This window comes from Syngnathus typhle, linkage group LG21 (assembly GCF_033458585.1).
Source record: "Syngnathus typhle isolate RoL2023-S1 ecotype Sweden linkage group LG21, RoL_Styp_1.0, whole genome shotgun sequence".
Taxonomy (NCBI): domain Eukaryota; kingdom Metazoa; phylum Chordata; class Actinopteri; order Syngnathiformes; family Syngnathidae; genus Syngnathus; species Syngnathus typhle.
In genome coordinates, this window is record NC_083758.1 from 4,371,187 (window position 1) to 4,394,941 (window position 23,755).

The 23,755-nt window shown below is 44.6% G+C and overlaps 3 protein-coding genes across 7 annotated transcripts; all 3 read right to left on the reverse strand.

Annotated features, from left to right (window-relative positions):
• Positions 1–968: 968 nt before the first annotated feature.
• atxn7l1 (ataxin 7-like 1) lies at positions 969–10,833 on the reverse strand. Of its 4 annotated transcripts, none has more exons than XM_061268874.1 (12): positions 10,647–10,832; positions 10,052–10,129; positions 8,915–9,019; positions 7,153–7,339; positions 6,399–6,766; positions 5,592–5,674; positions 5,291–5,508; positions 4,881–5,106; positions 4,654–4,775; positions 3,760–4,200; positions 3,457–3,667; positions 969–3,038 (listed from the first exon to the last, which is right to left on the reverse strand). In XM_061268874.1, the coding sequence occupies exons 1-12, from the start codon at positions 10,741–10,743 to the stop codon at positions 3,021–3,023; spliced, it is 2,154 nt and encodes a 717-aa protein (XP_061124858.1). In that variant the 5' UTR covers positions 10,744–10,832; the 3' UTR covers positions 969–3,020. The 4 variants fall into 4 exon arrangements, with proteins under 4 accessions (XP_061124858.1, XP_061124860.1, XP_061124861.1 ...); XM_061268876.1 differs by having other exon boundaries at positions 10,079–10,129; positions 10,647–10,831; XM_061268877.1 differs by lacking the exon at positions 10,052–10,129 and having other exon boundaries at positions 10,647–10,833.
• An 818-nt stretch (positions 10,834–11,651) lies between these two features.
• Positions 11,652–14,837, reverse strand: sypl1 (synaptophysin-like 1). Its single transcript, XM_061269354.1, has 5 exons — positions 14,665–14,837; positions 13,154–13,272; positions 12,876–13,080; positions 12,605–12,796; positions 11,652–12,327 (listed from the first exon to the last, which is right to left on the reverse strand). The coding sequence occupies exons 1-5, from the start codon at positions 14,734–14,736 to the stop codon at positions 12,196–12,198; spliced, it is 720 nt and encodes a 239-aa protein (XP_061125338.1). The 5' UTR covers positions 14,737–14,837; the 3' UTR covers positions 11,652–12,195.
• A 742-nt stretch (positions 14,838–15,579) lies between these two features.
• nampt1 (nicotinamide phosphoribosyltransferase 1) lies at positions 15,580–23,690 on the reverse strand. 2 transcript variants are annotated; one of them, XR_009710963.1, is made up of 13 exons: positions 23,552–23,690; positions 22,595–22,911; positions 20,631–20,787; positions 19,796–19,899; positions 19,602–19,730; positions 19,034–19,192; positions 18,814–18,950; positions 18,113–18,338; positions 17,912–18,031; positions 17,706–17,846; positions 17,494–17,628; positions 16,611–17,418; positions 15,580–16,507 (listed from the first exon to the last, which is right to left on the reverse strand). XR_009710963.1 is itself a non-coding variant. In XM_061269352.1 (12 exons), exons 2-12 carry the CDS (start codon positions 22,646–22,648, stop codon positions 17,317–17,319), a joined length of 1,464 nt encoding a protein of 487 aa, XP_061125336.1. In that variant the 5' UTR covers positions 22,649–22,911; positions 23,552–23,690; the 3' UTR covers positions 15,580–17,316. The 2 variants fall into 2 exon arrangements, 1 of the variants encoding a protein (XP_061125336.1); XM_061269352.1 differs by having other exon boundaries at positions 15,580–17,418.
• Positions 23,691–23,755: the final 65 nt, after the last annotated feature.

Consider the following 23,755-nt stretch of genomic DNA (forward strand, 5'->3'; position numbering starts at 1 on the left):
TTCAGTGCTACTGTCCTAAATTGACTCATCATTTTAGCAAGTTACCATGACTGCAATGCTAACGTTTGTTAGCTTAGCTCAATCTAGTATCACTGAGCTGTAGCTTGTTATGCTAACTTCCAAAACTTTGACCAAGTAACACAACTCGACTTGAGTTACTGTAATGCTGCTAATAATACTAAAATATGAACCTACCTTATATCCTTCCTGAAATTAGACTCATTTTACTCAAAGGTTGATATAAAGTAAACATATTTAACAAGAGTAGCACTTGTAAAATCATGTGTTGCTAACAAAACTGGCTTCATCCAAGTGCGCCAAACAACTTACACATTTTTTTAGGGACTACAGAAAAGAAATGACCAATAAATAATTTATTAGCTTGTTACTATTAAAAAGTTCAATTAAAAAAATCTTTTAAAAACAATGGGTAATAATATACTTACAAGTTCAACAACTGAACTCTCTGAAGGCAGCGATTCTTTCACGTACCACTAGAGGGAATCTGCAAACAATACTGAGAAACACTTTTACAAATGGCGTGGTAACTAACAACAACAACGAAAACATGTTCTAAGAGTGTTCCAACTATCTTTCGGGTCTTTCCTAAAGAAGGATGAAAGCAGAGCTACAAAAGGGGTGCCGGCAACAACACAATTAACTTAAGCACCGGTATTAATTCATTATCATAAGAATGCTGTTTGCATTGAGGATGAATGGGCTGAAGGGGCGTCGGTGCTGCTTGGAGTATTCTGGAATGTTAAAAATAAGCCAAAATATTATCATTGATCTTTTATAATTAAACCTAAAAAAAAATCTATGTCAAACGTGCATCCATTTCGAGCACACTTACCTTCCAGAGGTCAACCGTGTCTTCAGTAGAAAACTGTACGGACATAAAAAACTTCGACATTGATCATTCCAGATTCAAAAGTAGGAGGCACAAGGTGAAATGATTCTCCAACTAGTTCACACTTTAGTTATTTAATTAAAAAAAGCTTTTCCTTTTCAAACAAGTGTTTCGAAACAACTTCCGGTCGAACGGCAGTGAAACAAAATACCAAGGCGAGTTTGCAGACATTCAACTTTCAGCACAGTTTGCAATCCTGAAAGAAAAAAAAAAAAAAACAGTGCGCTGGTATCAGGAGGAGGTTTCGCTTTCCAAACGCGGCCTTCTTATTTACTGCCAGAGACGTACAAATATAAACTTTGGACGTGTCAAATATATATATAAATACAACTTGGTTAAAGATTTTGTTACAAAGTGCAAACACTGAGGAAGGGGGAAGCGTTAACAACAAGCGAAGAAAGTGACGTCCAAAAATCGGTGTCATTGTTTTTTAGCTGCGTTGTCGCAATGTCGCCCTCATGTCGGGCTTCCTATGAAGTAGTTGAGAACATAGTCGCCACCTCTCCAGCCCAGTAGCTTTTCCTCTTTCCCCCAAAAAATAAGAATTTTAATCCCGTCATTTTGTGGGGTAAAAATGGGAAGACCAGTGACAAAATCAGGAATGTGATTTTTTTTTTTTGGAATAGAACGCCTGGTTTTCCCCATGAGCTATTTAAAGTCTACACACCCCACATGTTCAAGTGCTAAAATTTATGTGACAACCTGTAAAACTCAAACAGGGGAAAAATTAGGCTGAGTAACAACCAAAAAGTGGTTGCAAAATTGTGCACACCCTCTTACTAACAGTGGATTCATCTTTGTTTTTTCCCACAAAAACCTGGCATTAAACCGAGAAGGGTGTGTAGACTTTTTCTATCCACTGTATATAAACTTTAATAGGGTTGAAAGGGGAGCACAGATGTAATGGAAACAAGAAAAGAAATACTGATAAGACACTTGTCCAAGGTGTCAAGAGATATTCAGACTCTCCAAAGTGTTGCTTGAAAAGCACCTGTTGTATGACAGGCGGGTCACGTGATGACAAAACCCGCGTTCCCCACAAAAGCATTCATAGTGTATTCTCACTTATTACGATGAGCAATGCGGTGAGCGAGTGAAAAGGAAGCTTTTTATCTTTCAGTAAATTGAGTTGAAATGGTGCATGTATGAAGACGCGTGTTGCTAAAAGGGTCAACGGACGCACTTGAACTTGACCTGTTATTTAGAGCGGAGCACAGATAACTATTAGGAAATAAAATGATAAAATTCAGGAGAAGGGAGGCAATACCAGGCTATTGGCGTTCAAATTATGGTTTCAAACCTGAAGCTCAGTACAAAAGGGGAACGTAATAAATACTAAAAAGTAAAATAATAAACAGATATGGACACATTTTCAACATTATTTCAAAAATGTCAATTATACCTTCAGCTCCAACCTTAAATGTACGTGGCACCCCAAAATAAAATTAAAAAAAATAACTCCATTCACACTTCCTCCTATATTGAAATACGATGCATTGAACGGCATCAATGTTTTTTTTTTTCATGTAAATATAGATGTTTTTTTAATGTGAAGGGGGCCCTAGGGTGGCACTGCTGGAAGCTGCTGCGAGGGAGGACGAGGGCAGTAAGAGCACTTTAAACACAGCCATGCTGGGTGTACACAATGCACACGGGACAAAAGACCGCGAGGAGAGTCCGCGTAAAAAGCGGCTTGATATAAAATGGGGAGTAAAAAAAAAAAAAAAAAAGGAGGAGGGAAGGAGGGCCAAGAAAGCTGGTTAGAACCCAACCGAGAAAGTTTGCAGTCAAGCAAACATCACAGCAAGAAAAAAAAATTGTCGAAGCTGACGTGCCAGTCCTATAGGAGTTCCTTGTTAGCTGACCAGAACTAGAAAAATGGAAGGAAAAAAAAAATTCCTCATGAACATTTGGACTCCGCCGTCTCCGTTTTTTCCTGTCTACGTCGTCCAAAGTCGGGACCGTGAAAAGCAGACCAGAACGTGGCGCCCGGAACGGAACTAAATGGGAAGACGTCGCTCCCATTGGGTCTGTCAGTGAGGGGAGGGTGTGAGAGGGCGAGGGGGTATGAGTGGTGAGGGTCATTACCCGACATTCTACCAAACAGGTGTCAGTGATGCAACTTGGCCTGTGGGGAGAAAGAAGACTTTTCATCCACAGCAAGTTGTTTCATGTACCTTTTTTTCTTTCTTTTTTTTTTACACTGAAACAAGTGGCAATTTTCTCATCAATTCTCCAGCTTTTAATATAAAATATATGCAACCAGTTGTCAAATCTGATCTAAGAGCAAGGATATAAAATCGAAGCTCCTGTTGTTCATGTTGCTAACCATTGATGCTAATTCCGGTCAGCCCGTCTATGTTGTTTCACATTTTGCGTTAGCATCAAGCTAATGTGCGTGTGGTTGGTTTCGCTGAACTTTTTGTCGTTTTAAATATACGTTTTGTGTTTAACAATAACATTCAAGTTGGAGACCAGTTGCTATTTGTTTTGTTTTAAACTGGGGGTTTGCTTCATTTTATTTTTCAAATGAAAAGATAGCCTACCTGTCTTTGGGACTCGCCGTCGTTCCGGTTCCCAAAGAAGCCGTCGGCAGCTCCCAGCCGGTTCACCTTGTTGCCGGTCTTCCCTTCGTAAGCGCCGGCACTCTTCCTCTTCCTCCCCTCTGCTTTTTGCCCGTAATTCAAGGCTCCGGGGGAGGGAGCGGCTGCCAGCTCCCTGCTGGATGAGTAGGATATATTGGTGCTGCCAAGATCACTGGGGAGCAGACGAGGGGAATTTGCACTTGATGACATTTAGTGAGCTCCAACTGGATCCTGACGTACAAAACGCTGCGGACCTCCACCTACCTGTTATTTGAGTTCTGGCCTTGAGTGCCGTCAGCTTTCGTTAGCCAGTGGCCGCTGTAGCCCCAAAGTCCGTTCCGCGCCCGACCGTGTCCCTTTTTAGCACCCGGCCCCGCCGATACTCCGTGAGGGCTGGTCCCGTTGCGAAAGGAGCAGGCGTAGGAAGGGTTTTTCCTCCTTGCTTCCGCTATAGAGTCCTCTCTCTCTTTGGTGGGGCGGCTGGCCCTGTGCGCGCTGTGGCGGGGTGCGCCCAGAGTGGCGTGCGGCTGAGGGGCATCTCTGAAAGTCAAAGCTCCGGGTGATGACGCGGCATGAGGGAAGGAGGGACCGGACGGAGCGGTAAAAAGGGAGGAAGTGTCCGACGCGGGAGAGGGAGGGGGCGCTTGTTGGGATGTGCCAGAGGGCGAAAGGGTGGGCAGGCTCTCAGCAGCTGGAGGAACCTTTCTGGAACAAGATGCACAAGGTCTCTTTAAAGGAAGGGCTTTCAAAATTTTTAGAAGACCAAAGACACTTTTTCCAACAACCACCTTGTGATTCTGAATATAACCACACATAATAAAAACAGTCCTAAAATGTCATTAAAAAATACAAAGTTGCCTATTTAAAAAGCCTGGCATATTTACATGGATACAAAATTGGAATGATAAAAGATTAGAATTAGTTAAGGATTAGAATAAAAAAAATATTTATGCTCCTTTCTACAAGTATTTTTGACATTTCAGAATACAATTGCCCTTTCAAGCATCTCTAGTCAATTAATTTGGCCATATTGTTAGAATTCTCTTTTAACCTTCCTGGTCACCATCTTAATTAACTATTTCATACTTTTAATTGAATGAGCTTTGTACAATTAAAGATTTAAGAAATTATCTACTGTACAAAGAGATACACACCGACCTCCACATTTGTGAATTGAGGTGCTTCTCCACCATGTTCTGGAGCGCCACCCTCATCCTGTCCCACCGCCGGTCAAACACGTAGTGGCCTCGTCCCATGAGCCTGCTGCTGAATATGCAAACCTGCGTCCAGAAAAGGCAGAAAAGAAAATATGAGAAATTACAGACTGATATTAAATGTCATTGACAGCTAAAATGTCAGCAGCTTCAAAATAAGTCCATATTCACCCCGGAAGGTTGAGGGTGGTGGTTCGAGAAGTGAATGGCGGGTCCGTGCGCATCCTCGGGAGTCGGTGCGTCGCCTTCGTCGCTGGAGAGACGATCACCATCCACGCTGGATGTAGTCGCCCAAGGCTGAGGTGAAAGCTCCGGGTGGGAGGGTGGGACGGGTGCTGGGGCAGGAAAGGTTGCTGGCGGTGGAGGCTGAGGCATGGAAGTGGCGGTGCCTAGAACCCTGGAGTAGTTCCAAAACATAATTATTATATTAATGATAATTTAACTATAACTGCTTTGAGTTTGGTCACGTAAAAGAAATTATTTTATCTGCAAGTTTAAAAATATCACATCCACAATTTCCGTTTACAGCACCCCCTGGTGGGGATACAGCAAGACTCCACAAGCACTCGCCCTCTTCTTACCTGGGGATGTGTGCGTTTGCCAGTTTTAATTTCAGTGTGGACAGAGGGCGTCCGTTCGGGCTGTGCGGCTTGCTGGGAGAAGCGACGTCTTGCGAGGTGACACTTGGGCTGCAGCTGTTCTTGTCCTTCTCCTTGGTTCTGCCTCTGTGTTCGGCCAGGAGGACATCGAAATGTTTCCTCCTGCCGGCAACGGCTCGGCGGTGGGTTAGGGAGTGAGTCTGAAAGAAGAAGGAACAATTGATGCCTAAATTTAAAGGTGATTCATTTCGACACATTGACATCTTTCTGTTATTTACAATACCTTGCAGGTGAGGGAACGTGTGCACGGCTGTTTGGTCTCAGGGTCCTGGACGCCACAGTGCGTATTCGGGTCAAATACTCTTCCTGGGAAAAATAAATAAACAAACGACTGTCACAATGAGCGCATTTACGATTTCTCCATCTGCATCTGGTTTAGTTGCTGTAACTCATATGAGAAAAGAACAAGCTAGTTTGACAATAAACCACTTTGATTTAAACTCCAAATTGGGCCGTGCGTTTCATGACATACCGTGTGTCAACAAGTGAGAACTGAAAGCACCTCCCCTCAAAAAAAAAAAGATTTAAAATTAAAAAAACACACTAGGGAAGCCTCTGTGCTTTTCCTGTGCCAACAGCAACAGCAAAGAGAAAATAAATTATTCAAAATATCAAATCATGACTCAGGAACCGAGGGAAGGCTGAAAGATGAGTACAATATGGACGTGAGAAGAGAAAGATAGCTGAAGAGGGAGGGGGGGGACATACTTTTTTTTTTTTTTTAAAATTCAGACATTTTGAGTATAGTTCTAAGAAAAGTAGTTAACAGATTGGAAATCTGGCAGGGGGGGGGGGGGGCAGGGGAGAGTGGGAATGTGTGAAAAGAGGAGGGAAAGTCTCCCTCTGGCCATCTTGTCTGCAGCCAAATATTCAAGCTTGGACGCTCTCCAAACGTTGCTGAGATAAGAATGAGTGAGTGTGTGAAGTGATGACGCGCATGCGTACACAAGCGCAGGAATTCCTCTGCAAAGTTGCTCATGGAGACAAATTCACTGCAGCGTGAAGGCACAAAGACGGCACAACGGCTGACCTGAGAGTCTGGAAGAAAAAGCCTTGGTGCCATTTTGATTCTTCTTCTCTGAAGGTGACGACGATGACAGCTGAGCCGGCGGCCTGTGAGCGGGAGAGGGGGAGGGGCACGACGAGGAGGCCGGCCGGCGGTCGAGAGGGGAGCGCGCCGGGCCGGGGCGCCCGTCTAGAGGCGACGGCGAGGAGCGCGGCGTGGACGGCCCGCCGTTGCGCATCTTCTCATTAGGGAATGCGGTGGGAGAGGGCAGCGGGTGTTTGAGGGGGGACGAAGAGGGTGAGGACGAGGGGGCGGCGAGGCGGACTTGTGAGGTGGAGTTTGCTCGGCTGAGGCACGGCATCTTCTCCAAGCTCACGACCGGAAGAGAGACGCTGGAGGGAAGAAGAGGCCGGGCGTCATTTCATTTGGACAAGCCAGCAGTTGTGCGGAAAAAAGAAAGCTAACGGCTATGATTGCATCATCTTCCAAAACTTTATTTCAAAGGCCAGAAGTGATGCAATGAAAGCAAACGAGCCGACTTGGCAAATTATCAGAAATTGATCCGCACGTCAACTGACCTTCTGAGCTTCCTTCTGCAACAAAGCAGACGTCAAACTAAAAATAATAGTACAAGTCAAAAAAAAAAAATGGGCATCCTTAAATGTACCTTTTAAATATTTTTGTTAAAAATAAAATATCGAGGCGACGATGCTGAAAGACTCCAGCACAGAGAATTGATAAAGATGCTCCTTTCAACAAAGTAATAATAGGTGCTAACCATGGTTTGTTCCGAATTCCCTTCGGAGGATAGACGGCGAGTGGTGCTTTGCTGAAGCGCGAGTGAGGGTAGTCTTTGGGGATCCGGAAGGGGAGGGCGTCCCCGGGACCGCCAGCCACGGCGGGGGCTTTGGCCTTCATGAGAACCAGCGGGTTCCTCGAAGGGACGGGAGAGCCGTGGCGCTTCTCTGAAACCAGACAAAAGAAGCGTTTACACAACGACGTCAATAAGTGTCCTCGCGAAACCCCCGGCCGAGCTGCGGCTGCAAACTCACCACGGCCATCAATTATAAATACATTTTGGAGCCTGAGCTGATCAGCGCGCACGAGCGGATGCGGACGAGCCAGAAGCGGGCAGGGGAATAAATCAAGAGAAGAGGAGCTCACACTTACGGTTCTTGCTATGCATGTCTTTGTGGGAGCAGAGTGGGGAGGGGATGGAAGGGGAGGGGTGCGGTCCAGGATTCTTGCTCTCACTGGGAAACTAAACTACCTGAATGAATGGACATAGAGGAAACGGGGAGGAAAAGGGGGGGAAAGAAAAAATAAACACAAGCACACACACACGAGATGCGTGCTTATCTGTCGGCATGATTAATTTCACGCGTGTGCGGACGGCAGATGAGTAAACAAAACTGGAAGCCGAGGTTTAGAAGCAGCTGTATTCAGAGAGAACAAAGTCCACAGTCGCCTTCGCAGGTATGCAAGCTAGCGTCGTGTCAGATTATTTCACACTCGGCGAGCGTAGGAACATCAGAGGCTCATCCGGCGCTGCTCGGGAACTCGGTGTACCGATTTACAATAAATGGACGGCAGCCCGGGCAAGGTCGCTAAGCCACTCGACTGCAAGGGCACGCCGGCTACCGTCGTTATGGCGATGCCGTCGACCTCGCCGGCTGCCGATTGGCTTGGACCGAGTGCGTGATGAGGACACCCAGCTGGGTCGTTTACACAGAGAAAAGGCCGGGAGAGGAGGGGGGGGGGGGGGGGGTCTAAGCGCTGATCAATACTTTAAAAAAGGTAATCAAGCAATGTCTCCAACCCAAACTAAACTTGTGTTGTGTGCATGTATAACGAGTGCGTTTTAAACCTGTTGTTCCCCCACCCCACCCGATTGTGTGCGTGTCAGCAAGCGGAACCGCTGCAAACAAGGCATGGAAGGGGGCTGGGCTGTGGAAGCGGGGACAAAACAACAGTGGCTGCCAGGACCGTGCGTCTGTGTGTGTGCGCCCTCACAATACCACTGACCTCTTTCCGCTGAGAAACTCAAAGTAAGAATGCGTGCGCATGCAATTATGCCGGTGTTGCTCGTCTCTCTCAGGAATCAGTTTGTGTGCGCGTGTGTGTGTGTGTGTGTGTGTGTGTGTGTGTGTGTGTGTGTGTGAGCCCTCGACCTCAAACAGACGTTGAGGTTGAAGCACGTGCCGGGAGCAGCAGCAGGAGCAGCTCGCAGGCTGATGAGAGCGAGCAGAGTCGCAATCGGCGATGAGAGTGTACGTGCGATTTAATTGGAGTGCTCGGCTTTTCGTGAGAGCAAACAAAGTGCGGCAGTGGTCAACAGCTCATTGAATCCAATAATTTTAGAATCAATTAGTCCACCGATTACGCCATCGATTAATCGAATAAAAATTTTACATTAATTAAGGCGCGGAGATCATTTTTCATCCTCACATTCTACTGTAGTATCTGCGACTTTGACTGAGCCGGTGAGCGATGTGGGCGAAAAAAAAGTTGTCAAAAATACTCAAGACAGTTCATCTTACCGTAGTGTGTGAGGAAGCCCCGAGGAGTGACCACCTGATTGCAGACATGGCAGACAACGAGATGAAAGTCCTCCAGCACTGGAAACAGACGGCGGTGGAGCATCCCTGAGGACGGCAGCGAGAAGCAGCGTCATCACACAAAGCGGCCAATCAATGATTTCCTCACGACACGGAAACACACCATATAAATTTAAGACATACTTTTGACCACTAGGAAAAAAAAAAATCTTTTCGATATCAAGTCTTCATTTATTAGCGTCAAGTGAAGACTCAGCGAGGAAAATAGCTCCACTCTGACTGACTGGAGATTAAGCATGTGTGGTCGTGGAGGGGGGGGGGAAGCGGGGGTGGTATTTGACCAGCCCGTGTGAAGACTTTCCCTAGCCGCGTGTTTATTTGTGTGTACACGAGGGCTGCGGCTCTGCGGTGATTCAACAGAGTGACGTTCTGCGCCTGGAAGTATTTATACCAACAAGGTGTGAAGGGACTCCTCTGAAACGCCCGAAGTGCAGCATTCGGACCATTCGAGATATGTTCTGAAATAATCAAGAGTGATTGATTTGACGAAATATTTATTGGGTGATCACAAAAATGTTCTCCATTAGCTACGCTGCCGTAAAGCGAAGTTAGCTGCCGAAAAAGTGTGGCGATGATGTGAAAGTAATAAAAGGGCAATTTTTCGTCATCGTGCTTGTTTTGTTTCCCGTATTGGTAACGACTTCATCATTTCTGTGATAAAAAGGGAATCAAGTAAAATAAAAGCCCAAGCTGGCACAACTACGGTGTCATTCCTTGTTGTTGTGTTGCTGTATGTCAAAGGTAAAGTAAACTGCCGGTAAATTATGAACATACAATTTGAATAAAGTCATAAAAATACACGACTGATCTATTGTTTTGAGTTTGAAAGACATTTTGCCCAATTTTTGTCCTCTTTAAAAACATAGATAAAATGTAAACACCTTTTTTTTCTTTTTACCTACATGTAAACACAATTTTCTGTTTTACCTGCATTGTTCTTGTTCACATTAATTTAAAAGTACAAAGTGGATTTCATATTTGTTTTTTAAAAACACGAGTGCTCTATGAACTGCAATCGATTTTGGTCGACTGTCAACAAGTCGACCAAAATCAACTTACTCGACAGCTCCAAGTTCTCCCGCTCACCTTCTTCATTGACAGCACAAAGCTCTCCGTGGCACTTCTCTAAAAGCGAGTCTGCGTGGAAACAAACTGTTACTAACAACTCTAAAATAAAAACGCGTTCAAAACTTTGCGGCCTGGGAAGGGGGTGGTGGGGGGGTGCACGTATACAGAGTAGTTAGCATTAGCTTGTTAGCTGGCTCCCCCGCCCCCCCTTGTTGTCGCTGTCAAAAAAAGCAGCTACCAAAGTTCCGAGTAGTGGATAGTTCCAACATAGCTTCGGTCCACTGGATTAGTCAAGTGGGCCGAAAACACGCAGCGTCAATGTTCGCCTCGCTGCCTCGGTAGTGCGTGGCCCACACGTCGGGCTCTCCATTGGCCATTTGGTGCTCGTCTTTTTTCTTTTTTTTTGACAGTTACTTGGCTGCTTTTGACAGACGCTGCGTGTTAGTGGAGGAGGCGAGTCAATCACAGAACACTTGGCGGGTGGAGGTGAGGGTGAGGGGGGGCACTTCCTGACACTTTGCCCGTAAAAAAAAAAAAAAAAGAAGAAAGAGACAAGCGTCAACGACCGCGCACGTTCGGAACTTACCGTCAATGAGTCGCAGTTGAGCCGCACCGACGAATGAAGACCAAGGCTCGCTGAGGAAGCTATCCGGACTCGGTATGAGGCGAGCCAGTGTCGCCATTGCTCTTCCTCCTTGTTGCTTTGCCGCGAGCCGTCCTTCCTCTCTCGCTCCTTCGCACGCAGCAGGCGAGAGGAACGAGCTAGTGACGTCATCTCCGGTAACGTTCGGAAGAAGTCGGTTCTTGTCGGGAAGGATGGAGTGACAAGCGAGGGGTCACAACTCTGTGAGGTCAGAAGTTCAGCGTGGAGAAGAAATGATGGAATGAACGGCTTGTGTTGGGTTTTTGTTTTGTTGTTTATAAATAATCGATTTAATATGACCTGGATATTCTCACCTAGTCACCTTCTTCACATCTCAACAAGGTTGTTCTCCTGGAGCAATAAAAATAATAATTGAAAAAAATGAATCATACTCACCAGAGACGCTGAGGCGTTTTTTTGCTGGTCGAATTTGCCTGAAACGTTTTTTCTCAGACAAAACAATCGGAGGACAGAAAATGCTGACGTCATCAAGGGCGAATGCTCTTTCCTTGTAAGGATGGGTTAGAAAGCAGATTAACAAAACCATCAAATTGCTTATATCGTTTTAGTTACATCTGCCAGAATTGATTCGGGATGTCCTGGGCAGATTAGATTGAAACGGCAAAATGCAGGGGCTGGAATCTGATTGGATTTAAAAAGATCATACAATTTCATGAAACAAATAATAAAATTCAGGTCACCTACCTCTTACATTAACCAGGAGCCAGTTCTATTAAAAGGTTTCCATGTGCTGTACTCTACTGCGCTGACCTCTTGTGGCCAAATTAAGCAACTGCACTTCATTAGAGAAGCGAGCTCATTCTCACAATATAGCACGCTATAAAATAGGAAGATATTAACACAACATATATTAAAACAAATATATAACGACATTTTTAATATCCTAAATAAATATAATTGAAATGGTAAAATAATTGAAACACAATATTTGGGACACAGCATGTGGCGGGGGCATCACCGGTATACCCTCCCCACTTTTATTCCACATCCATATTTACTTACATTCTAAGCAAATTGCAACAGATATCAAAATGCATTGAACAGCCATCAAATCAGGCATGCAACAGTACAAAAAGAAAAAAAAAACTGTGAAATCTTTAATAAGGTGAAAACGGGGAAGCTAATTACCCCCAAAAATGTTTTCGACAGTCTGTCACTGCCACCTCATCCTTAACTAATGGAACGGAAATAACACCAGAGATATTTCCTTGACAACCAAATCGACAATGTATTTAATAAAAAAATCCTAATGCATAAAAAAAATTCAGCATGCACGTAAAAAATAAGGAATTGAGTTTTTAAGCGTCATAACGAGTACTTGCCAAGTACCCTAATGAGGACCCTGAACTTCTTTGGTCAAGCTACTAAATAAACATAAAAAGCTGTAAGAAAGTAGGAATTTGATATTCTAAAAATGCTGCTGCACCAGAAAATAATTTGTCAATTGAAGTGTTGGTTTCCGGCGTGTGTATTAGATTGCTGCCGGAACCTGCTGCCTCCCCGGTCCCGGTTGGGTTGAAATTTTCTGCGAGTGCCAGCGAGTCTCCTTGTACACGAACCAGGCGTTGCCAGCCCACACGAACATGTTGAGGTAGCCAAACACCTGAAAGCATTTGGGGGAGATTTAAAAAAAAAAAAAAAAAAAAGTAATTACTAAAGATAGTTCAATAATATGTGAGGATTTCCTGGCTCATTGTAGGGCTTGAATGTGTTGCATAAAATGTGAGGAGGGAAGGGCGGGGTGATGAAAGTTGTTGTTCAGTGTCTCATGATTATCTGAGTCAGGATGCATGCGCTTGAAAAAAAGTGTCCAGTAACACCGGAGCATAGAAACCAATAGATGGCGCTGTTACAAAAAATGATATTATGACCACACTCACCACGGAGATGTTGAGCGTCCGCAGGTTGGCGTACTCCGTGACCTCGCAGGTGATGTTGTTCCCCTTGCAGACCGCCACGGTGGTGTCGATGCCTTCCGTGTTCGTGGCGTCCTTGACGTTCTGAAGACCCTTAGCCCACGCCGACGAGCACACCAACCACAGGAAAACGATGATCGCCGTGATCACAAAGTCCTAAAAGCGCTCGTTCCTTAATCACTCTCGATACGACCAGTTTGCTACTTTTAACATAACAGACACGCAAAACTCTCACCAAAATGGGTCCGAAATCAGAGTTCTTGTATACGTGCATGTAGCCCAAATAAACCAAAAGGGCGGCCATGCTGTAGAGGAAGCAGAAGACGGCGACGCCCACGAAGAATTCAGCGGCCGAGGACGAGTCTCCCATCAAGTAAGTGGTGCTGACGGAGTGGTTGCATATCGTGGAGTTGCCCTCGATGAGCGGCACCTGGCTTATCCTGGCACAAAAAACAGTTTCACCGATTAAACACCAATATTTTCTCCTGAAACTGGCACCAAAACAATTCTCACCTGAAGGGGTAGTGGAAGTTTACGTTGAGAGTTTCATTCCTGCCATCGCCGCAGAAGATGGACACAATGTTCTTGGCCGCGAAACCGCCGCAGCTTCCGAAAGCAAATATGGCCGTGAGCTGTTTGGAACAACAAGATGCGTCAAAAGCTAATTTGAAATAATGTTGACGAAAACAGAAGATCTCACAATCTCGTGTTATCTTTGATGCCCTAGAATGCATGTCGAGGACTAAAGTGTCAACATGGAAATTATTCCACAGTGGAATTCCAAGCAAGAATGGGGGCAGGATTTGAATTAGCGTGGAGGAGACCATGTGATGCTAACGCTCACGCGCACAGGCCATTCTTAAGACGACATGAAAAAACATTTATGTAAGAGACGTGTGGGGAAAAAAAACGGACTTTTATTGCTTCCTGTACATATACAAAAATGGGTCGAATTGGTTCCGAGCGATACGTAAGGGTGTGTTCGTTTTAAAAAGTGCTGACTCCAGGCGCAAGCGTTAGCATTTTAGCTTGAGCTCTCAAGAACCACATGTGCACTTTAAAGACACACGCCTCGAGGCCTCGAAACAGATGTTTCTCCGTATGTCACCGGCCCCCAGCGCTTCCTGCTAAACCGCTAAATGACCCCCCCCCCGAACATTATTAAAACGTGAACGCCATATGGAGCACATATGAGACGACAACATGGCGGCAAAGAAGCTCGCAGGTCATTTTGCTCCCCCAACATCTGGGTCAACATCCTCCTCGCTTCCATGCATTCGAGACTTCCTGTTTACATTTGAACGAAACGGAAGCACAAGCGTTTAAATCTATTTATTCTCGCTGTAGGAATGACATCATCGACTTCCTGGGTGTTTTTCCCGTAGGTCCATCATATGACATCATTGTACAACTACCGTGTGACCCATTCGGAGAAAATAAGGCGACTCACTCTCTTCACTATATGTCGAAATACGCGGTACATGTAAATACTATTCCCGGCAGACTGTTATTCCACGAGGTGAATTATTAGCTTTAATCTGTAACCGTGTCATTTGGAAGCCGGTGAAATTGGACACTGTTTCACTTTTGCCACAGTTTTGCCTTCTGCTAGCTTAATGCTAACACACAATGCAAACGGATAAACGATGCATCAACATGTACAGCCGATACAAACAACACTGATATGCATATATTCTTTATCCTCTGAAAAAAAACCTACCAGTTAAATTAGTTTGCTGAGTCACTACTTTGGCATTGTACTACACTGCCCCCTTATGGCCAAGTTGTATTTTTATCATAATGCACAGATTATTTAACAAAGCTTGATTACAGAGTATTTTTATATACTAAATATGGATTTTTTTTAAAGGAAAGATGATTACAATCAAATTGCACCAACAAAAATGTTACTTAATGAGTTTACATGAGGAAGGAAAGAAAAAACCGCACCTCCCTGTCTTCTGGTTCTGACCCAGTTACTTGACCACACACGCACACAAAGTTTTTTTTTTTTTTAGACTCACCCATTCCACTATTTTGACGAAGCCCAGCGGTTCCTTCAGAGGCGAGAAGTTGAGCCGAAATCCGGTCATCATGACTTGGATCCAAGACTTTTTGGCGATGCCGAACCTCGAACTGTGTAAGAATCGGTGATGTTGGTCCCGCAACACGGAGGCAAAAAAGAAAAAAAAGAAAAAAAAAGTGGGAGTGATTTGACAGCGTGACGTGTACTGCTGGCTAACGCTGCAAAAAAATGAAAAAAAAAAAAGTGACGAGAAATGAAAAAAGTAGTCGATATTTTTTTGTTGATTCGTTACCGTAACTACAGGAAACGTTTTACATTACAAACAACAACAAAAATAATTTCGTACCGTCTGCATTTCTGTTAAGGCTCAAGTTTACGCGTGCGCGTCCTCGACAGAGTGGGTCATATGACAGCTCGAACAAAAGGCGAGTATTCTTCAAAATTAGTCATAAAAAAAAAGAAGAAAATACGTAATCTTTAAAACCTGAAAGTGTTCTGATGCACGAAACACATTCAACGTCAACATGCACGAGCATCAAAATTAAGCTGCTATGACGTTTCAACGGCCGCACCCTTTAAATGTAATAAACTATACTAACAAATAAATCATTTTCAAAATGTATCGCTCTGATTTGCTTCAAAATTAAGTTTGGTTATTTTCTTTCGAGGTTAAACATGTGAAACTGTAGAAGCGAGAAAATATAATTAGGACCGCAATGCATTATGGGAAGTGTAGTATCCACGTCAATACAGCAAACGCACTAGTATGAAAAATAACAATTGGACTATAATATTTAATTGAACCTAGATAAACAAGTTTAACAGAACAACCTCTAAAATTTAATTTATCCTTATACTGGACAGCGAATAATTCAATAATTTAAATCCCAGGAAAAAAAAAAAGAATCAAAGATGGTCAAACAGACAGGTGGCTTGTTTAATTGTTGTGTCGTCAACAAAGATGGCGATGTGGGTTTGTCTTAACGTGTCGGTGAGGTTCCGGGACAACTGACGTGAACACACACACGCACCCACAATGGAAGTCAACAACATTAGGAAAGAGATAATTCACAAACACTTGATCATCCGTAATACAACACACACACACACGCGCGAACGCCTGAACAGTATGGATATTTGTGTTGGTACAAAAAAAGTGTTCTGAACAGAAATATCTCGTGTGGTGGTCTCTCGGACTCGCCTCTACTCCCCCACACAGTCTACCCTAACCCGTATGTACAGTTGAGAAAAGGCAGTCAATGGCCGCGCCGTCTGTAAATAAGAATATTTACCGAAAGATACAAAATAATAATCGTTTGCGGTAAGAACAGAGTTGAAAAATCAACATTAAGTATTCAAAACGCGCTGCCAAGTTATACAAAGAAACAAACATGATTTTTTTTTTTTTTAAACAGCAGTTGTAAAATCAAAAAAAGGGAGAGAGAGAAATAAAAGTTTTTTGCAGCGTGATGGCGTGAGGGATTCCGAGTGAGTGACATCACAGGTCTACAGCCACGCTAATGCTAATGCTAGGCCATTGTTTTGAAAATAACATGGGTTTCGTTACACTAGTAACACTGTTATCCTGTTAATATACCAAATATACAGAAATACCATTCAGGAGTGGAAAGCAGCAATGGAAAATAGATCGAAAAACAGCTTTTGATACGAGTCGTGGCTGTTCTAGCTGCTCAGTTTGATACCTGTGAGGTCACCAGCTCGCCGCGTCCGTTCCCTCAACTTGGCTGATCCGAGGAGACGCACCACGTTAAGGCAGTGAAACTGACACTGTTGTGGAGGACATTTTCAACTGGAGCTTCCCCTTCACAATAAATACCTTGCTAGTGAGGGAAAAAAGGGAGGGGGAGGAAAAAAAAAATCCCAAAATTAGAATTTGCATAAAGGAAGATGGACAACGCATGGGAAGCGACACTTAACACGCACACACAGATAGACAGGAAGTCATTCATGTACTCCGATCCTCTTCATTCCGGTGAAGACGTTTTGTGCGATGTATTGACTTCGACGCTTGGTCAGTGCCAAACAACAGGAACGCTGGAGCTGCTGTGTTTCAGGGAAATGCCTCTTTTTCTTTTTTTTTTTAACAACTTCACAAACGAAGAGGGGAGATAAGATGGCCGCTTGACGATGGGAATGCTCGTTGAGGGAGACGATAGCAAATTTTGGGCTTTTTTTTTTTGTTGTTGTTTACATTTTGGCTGGAAGTGAACAGATATTTAAAAACCCTTCGCAGCAAAGACAAAGCCAAGGTAAGATCATAGAGGGCGGGTGAGTGGTTGTCATGGAAACAAAGCATCACATGGGTTTCCTAAGTGGGCGGGGCAGCAGCTCGGAGATCGCTCATCCTTCCACTGGCTTGCCGCACTTCTACGTTTCTTCATCTTTTTCTTAAATAACGTTTGTCATCAGAATGAGCGAGCTCGGTGGAATTCCAGTGATTTTTTTTTTTTTTTTTTAACGGAAGTCACAGTTTATCGAGGAATTCAGGGCAGGATGTATTATCAGTGCGCAAGGCCTCGTTTTATTTTCAGTGGGAGGGGGTGATGTCAGAGGCCGAGGAAAAAGGGGAGGGGCTTGGAGGGGGGGGGGGGGGGGTAATGACTGGCTGACTGAAGGGGGAGGGGGGCAGCTAGTCAAGCTCACTCTCCTTGAGCTTGGCATTGTCTCTGACTTGGTCAAACGTGTACGTCCGCACAATCTTGCCGTTCTGGAAGACCGTGTGCAACAGGTCCTGGAAGGAAAGGAGAAGAAAAACGTGATGAGGAGCAACAATCATTGCTAGTGACTCATTTTCTAATCAACTCACCACTCCGTACTCCTCCAGGTCGCCTTTGCCTTCCTCGAGAGTGACAAACTCCCCACTTTGAGTCCGGTGCAGAGACAGGCGACCTTTCTTTGACCTCTTGTTGGGGTCCGCCACAGGGTCCTTGAACACGTTCACCTGGCAAGAGGCGAGCAAAACGCTTACTCCATCTTAACCTCATACCCAAAATGGAAGAAAAGTCATTCCAATCATACCCCGAGTCCATTTGTGACCACGTAGCTACATTTGAAGGAGCAGTTGAGCAGATCTCTGGTCAGTTTCTGCAGCAACGCGCCGCCGGAGCCGAAGGAAACGTTCTCAATGGACCAACGGTGCTGCTTCATCCCCTCCACTATCTGCGAGGAAGAAAAAAAAAATGCATCAAGGAGGATTCACACATCCACAGTGAGCGTGTTTGTACCTCCTGTAGTGTGTTAATGTCCACGCCGTCTCCTTGAATGACTCGGATGTACGGAGGCAGAACCTTGAATCCTTTGGAATTCTCCTCTGGGGGGAACTTCTTACCCAGGATCTCCAAAACCTGACACGAGATCATCCGTGAAGGTTTTTTAGTGAGTCGGATATACTCTTTTCAAAGAAACTAGCAATAAAATCATCGCACCTTCAACACCGTATCGAGGGGGTTCCCCGAGTCGGGCCGCACGACGAGCGGCGCGTCCGCGCTACGCGACTCGATGAGCCCGCGCAGGTCTTCGCCCCAAATCTTCTCGCAGGCGTTGTAGATGTCGTAGCTGTCGCTGACGATAGAGACGGGCACGTTGGGGAACTGCTTGATGATGTGCTCAAAAGCGTCCTTCTCGTGGTCCTTGCCCCACGCTGTGATGGTGCTGAGAGACAAAAACATTTTTAACTTGAGTTTATAATAAAAACTATTTCAAAACAAGCCTAGCCGCTATTCAAACACTGCATTCCCCAAAACACATCAACCATGATGATTCTTTACGGTGCAACGGGTCCCTTTGCTAAGGTAAACAGATGAGTGTGTCGTTCTATAGCGGTTGCTATGGTAACAATGCAACCGTCCTACATTGCACGAGGAATCGAAGCGGGAATAAGTGGTGAGAAGGAAGCCACTCTGTGTGCACGCCATAAATGGCCCGTTGCTGTGAAACAAAAGCATGTGTACACATCATTTTGTTTTGTTAAAAGTCCAATAGCTTCATGCTAGCATATAATGCAAAACATCACAGACGGGCTAATGGAAATTAGCATAGATGTGATGGGTGTAAATTAAAATCACGCAAGGGAACACTGCAGAGTGAATTTTTTTTTTTTTTTTTGGACCACAGTGTGTGTATGCACCTGTGTTCTGCAGCAGGTACAGAGAACCCCGGGACTGGGTCCTTGGTGCCATAGTACTTCTTAATCACACCGATGCCGGCGACTGTGTCCGTGCCCTTAAAGTTGACCAAGTGAGCAGAAGCGCCGATGCCGGCAGTCTGAAGAAAAGAGCAGAAGATTATATATTATAAAAAAAATGACCCCATGTGACTCCACCATCTACAAAAAAAGTCCTCAGTACCTCTTGCGAGGAGACGCCCCGGTAGCCAAAGTCGTGTAGTTTGTACTCGAGTCCTTCCAAGTTCCCGGATGTGTCCAGGAGATACCTGGCGAGAATCTTCTTCTGCTCCCTGGAGTTGGTTGCCACGGTGATAGGGTACCAGCTCTGCACTAGGATAGTCTAACAAAAAGAAGGAGGGAGTCACGTGAACCTTAAAGCGACATTCCAAATAGTGGCTAACGCATTCCTTGATCTTGCCAAACGCATTCCAGGCCGACAGCAAAAAACAAAAGCGTGCCCGCGTGTTGTTTTGAATCGTCGGCCATTGTTTGTCTGGTGGCGGGATAGCGGGATATAAATAGCGGTCACGGCGGTATCGCTAAACGAGGTGTGCTGTTAAATGACTGCTAAGTAGGTAACAAAGAAGAATGTTGCGTCTAATTATAGCATCGATGGGAATTGGAGTAGGCCCGCGAGTGGGTCCGACGAACATCTCTACTTCCCCCCCCCCCGTTTGTTCATAAAATACACATTTTGTACCGAATAAAAATGATTTTTCACGAGTAAATCTCTTCCTTCATGGACTCACCTCCACCCAGTTGGTGAGCCAGTAGCATTCTGGATCGGTGCTCTCCACCGTGAACAAGACGTTGCCGCGGGGGATGACGCTCCCTTCCGGGACCGCCTTAATTTCAATGGGCAGGTGGCCGTTGTATTTCTAGAAACGGACAAACAAAGGCGTCAAAGCTCTCTTTGAGATGCTGAAACTCCAAACTGGCTCACCTCCAGGATGTAGGTCCAGCCTTTCTCATTAAAAACGTCATCTTGGAAGTGTTCTCGGTAAACCTCCTTGGCTTCTTGGATTTTCTCCGGAGTGATTACTTTTCCTGGATACAAGAGGGAGTATGAAGTAAGAAAAGAAAAAAAAAAAAGAAACTCAAGGAAGAGGAATGCCATTTTACTGTCCATGCTTGTAATCCAATTAGAAGCATCCGACAGGGCTTCTTTGTCCTCACACTCACTTCTTGATATTTTCTAATTTCTCGCTTCAACTCCGCTAAAGAACAAAAAAATACATTGACTGCTATCCTATGGGAGAAGCCACTATTATAAAAAACAAAATTCTGGAAGTGTTTTGGCGTACGCGGAATGCTGGTAGACTCCGAAATTATCACTATATCAAAAAATATATACATCAACATGCTAACTAATTGTTTTTTCATGTCTGTGTGGATTTTCAGTCATCCCGGTGATAATCCCAAAAATGGATTTCGGCAACTATGCTAATAGGCTAACGCTACGAGTGGATTTCAGAATCCTTAGGGTCGAAATATTTGTGGGATCAACGATGCAAATGGAAAGGTTAATCATTGAGCCTGCTCGGGAGGAGGGGGAGGAGGCGGCGGGGGTCGTCCACTCTCATTGGCTGAAAGGACAGCTGCGCTTTTGTTTCCCACCTCTGCCGCGCCACACCATGAAATCCTCTTAAGAGGCCGTGGATTTTTTTTTTTTTCTTTCTTAAATGGTGAAACACTTAAATCCTTTTTCACGTGTATGGGCTAAATTGTGATTATTTCCCAAGAAGTTGAAGAAACTCCAAAAATACAACCGGACTTACCTTTGAGGTATTTGTAGAGGATGTACTGAAGACCATAGAAGACCGTTTTGTCATATTTGACCTTTCTGCTTTTGGTGGCATCCGTCCTATTCTCGCGGCACTCAAAATAGGAATAAACTTTGCTGGTGTTGGGGGGGTACTGTTTGTAATGAGTCACCTGCACGTACAGAAAAAAACTTAGCACAAGGCCACAATGGATAGTCAATAAACATTTGAACGTAACTTTATCTGACCTTCGACCGTAACACACAGTTCAATGTCTGACTAATCTAGTGAAGTGTGTTTTATCAAGTGAGAGTCAATGGCAAAACTATTCAAGTGTTAAGAAATATGACTACAATGTAACCGGGTCAGACTTTGTCCAGCAGAGACATGTCTGGGCATATCTCCAAAGAGGAAAAGAAAGAAAAAAAAAATCCCAATCCCGCATTGGTCCTCCATTTACCGTTACAGGATTTTATCTATTCATTATGATAAAGCCAAACTTGTTTTCTGTTGGTCTTGTGTGGCCTACGATTGAGATAAGCAGCCAGGAAGGGTGTGTGTGTGTCTATGTGTGTGTGTGTGTGTGTGTCGGGCAAGAGGTAAAGAGAAATGTCAACGACCAACTCAGTTTATTTGACCCCTGCCAGTGTCCTTTCAAGAACTCAAAATAGAGTCAAGACGTGCACTAGGACACACACACACACACACATATACACACACACACTCTCTATTACTATGATCCAGCTTTAATCTGGGCTATTCTAAAAACCAAAGCGCACTGATTTAAAATGCAGCTCTCAGAAAGTAATGTGATCGAGCCAAACTAAATAAAAATAATAAGATTAAGGTTACTTCAGGGCTCGTTCGAAATGTACTGAAGAGTGTGTGTGCAAAATGAGTTGCAGCAAACAACCCCCTCCCTATGTCTACACTTTTCATAGAGCATGTTTCCAAACAATAGGTATGTGTGGTGGGGCACCAGTTTTTTTTTTGCAACCATAAATGTTGATTCATAATTGCCTAAAATGAGTCAGGAACTGTCAGATGCTCAGGGTATTGCGTAATTTACTCCCACAAACAAACTTTCTGGAGAATGTTTAGCTCGAAGTGAAAGGGAAAATTTAAGTTTAGGTTTGAAATGAACCTTTTGCGACACCAGTCTTGGAATTTTTCTGTTGCTGCTTTTATGTAAGAATTTTATTTGCATCGGATAATAATACACGTAATGACATAACGATGACGAGAGCTATAAAATCACGTGACTACATGGCTACTCGCCTAACAACTGTCCAAGCGTTCAGCATTGAGTCGAATTAATTTTTCCATTTTTTTTTTTATGAATAGTCTGCAATTTTGTTTAATACAATGTATATCTTACAAAGATTAAAAAAAAAACTATTCAAACTAAATAACGCTATTTGGTACGCAGACAAAGTAGCTACGGGGCGAAGGTCATTTCAATTTCAACATTGTTTTTTCCCCCTCAAATTTAAATGTCCACTTGTCTATTTGGTCTAATAACATTGTAATAACACCCCCTCCCGATTTAGATATTTCCCACGGAGGAGCACAGCGGACTACCCACGGAGCACTTGCTAGCTCAATGCTAACTAACGTTAGCTTGATAATAGCTAGTTTCCCAGTTTCCCCATTGCTTTCCACGTAATTTAGCACGTTAGCTCCTTTCGATAATGAGAGCAAAGCTAGCCGAGCACCGACCGGTGCGGCAGGGGGAGGAATTGAAAGCCGACAAGGCGATGCTTTGTTTCAGTTGCTCCCACCCCCCACCCGCATCCTCAGCGCGACTCGGCCTGGTGTCGACCACCTCTGTACGGTGGCCTTGGGACTGATGGTGGAGCCACCTTGACTGAATGCGTTTCCATTCATCCATGTATTCATCCATCCGTGAACCCCACACGCCCCCCCACCGTCTTCCCTCTCCATCCCGTCTAAGAGCGACATCATCCCAGGGACGGTACCTTGTAGGAATCGGTGGCGAGCAAGATGTTGAACTCGGCGTCCCGGTGCTCCATCTTTGCCACCCTCTTCGCTCGTGAGTCAGACACAGCTGTCAGTGGGTTGCTGCCGTGCCGCTGCTGGGGACTCCAGGCTAATAACGTAGCTGGGTAAAAAGGGGGAGGAGACGCAGGACCGGAGAACAGGGGCGGGGGGTGTCGCTCTGAAAATGTCGAATCGGTTCGGCTCCACTCGGTTCTGCCCGGCAACGTCACGACGCGAGCCAACCAGGAAGCGTGCAGTCACCCAAGATCGTAAAGTTTCGGACAGATGGTTCGTTCTGGAAGAGAGGCAGGGCAAGATCAGATCATAAACATCGGACCCCCGCATACTTGAGGTTTGGTAGATCCCAGATATTTGCGGTTTTCAAACGCCCCGGAGAAATCAATGAATAATATTTATTATTATTCATGATCGGCGCTTGATGTGTGGCAACACAAGATGGCCGCCTGTCAGAACACAACAGCCAATCAGCAGCAGACAAAACGATAGCGATCTTTGGTTGGTTGAATTAGAACATACGGTAGTTTGAATTTTAAAACCCAAAACCACGCCGCAAAATAAAGGAAAATTGTGACATTACGAAATGTATATAATAAAATAAATAAAATAATACCCGCGATAGATTCTTCTTCGATAAAGACACTTGCAAGTACTTAAAGTGTACGCAAGAGGGCAGTGTTGGCCACATTTAAAACCATCTGCCGTATGACTAAATACAGAAAAAGCTAACAAAACAGAAATGTTTTATTTAAAAACTCAGTTGAATAACGGGCTGTGTGTCATTTCAAATAATTTTAGCACAAAACAGACTTTAAAAAGCATATTCCAAATGCATTCCATTGTGTGGCTCACAGTAGTGAAGTGCACCATATTATTGTGCCCAGTGCGTGTATGCGTAACAAATGAATGTGACACACTATTGTGAACTGCCTGCGTGGTTGGTCGTGGGGTGGTGGTGAGAGATTCCAGCCAGATTCCAGGAGTTGCTGCTTTGTGGAAGGTTTCTGCAACCCCAAAGCTCAGTTGTCCTAACTTTTACAAGAAAGAAAAAAAAATAACAAGACTTTCGGTCATGTGATGCCCCGCCCGGAAAAACTGCATAGTCTGCACGGAAGCGACGC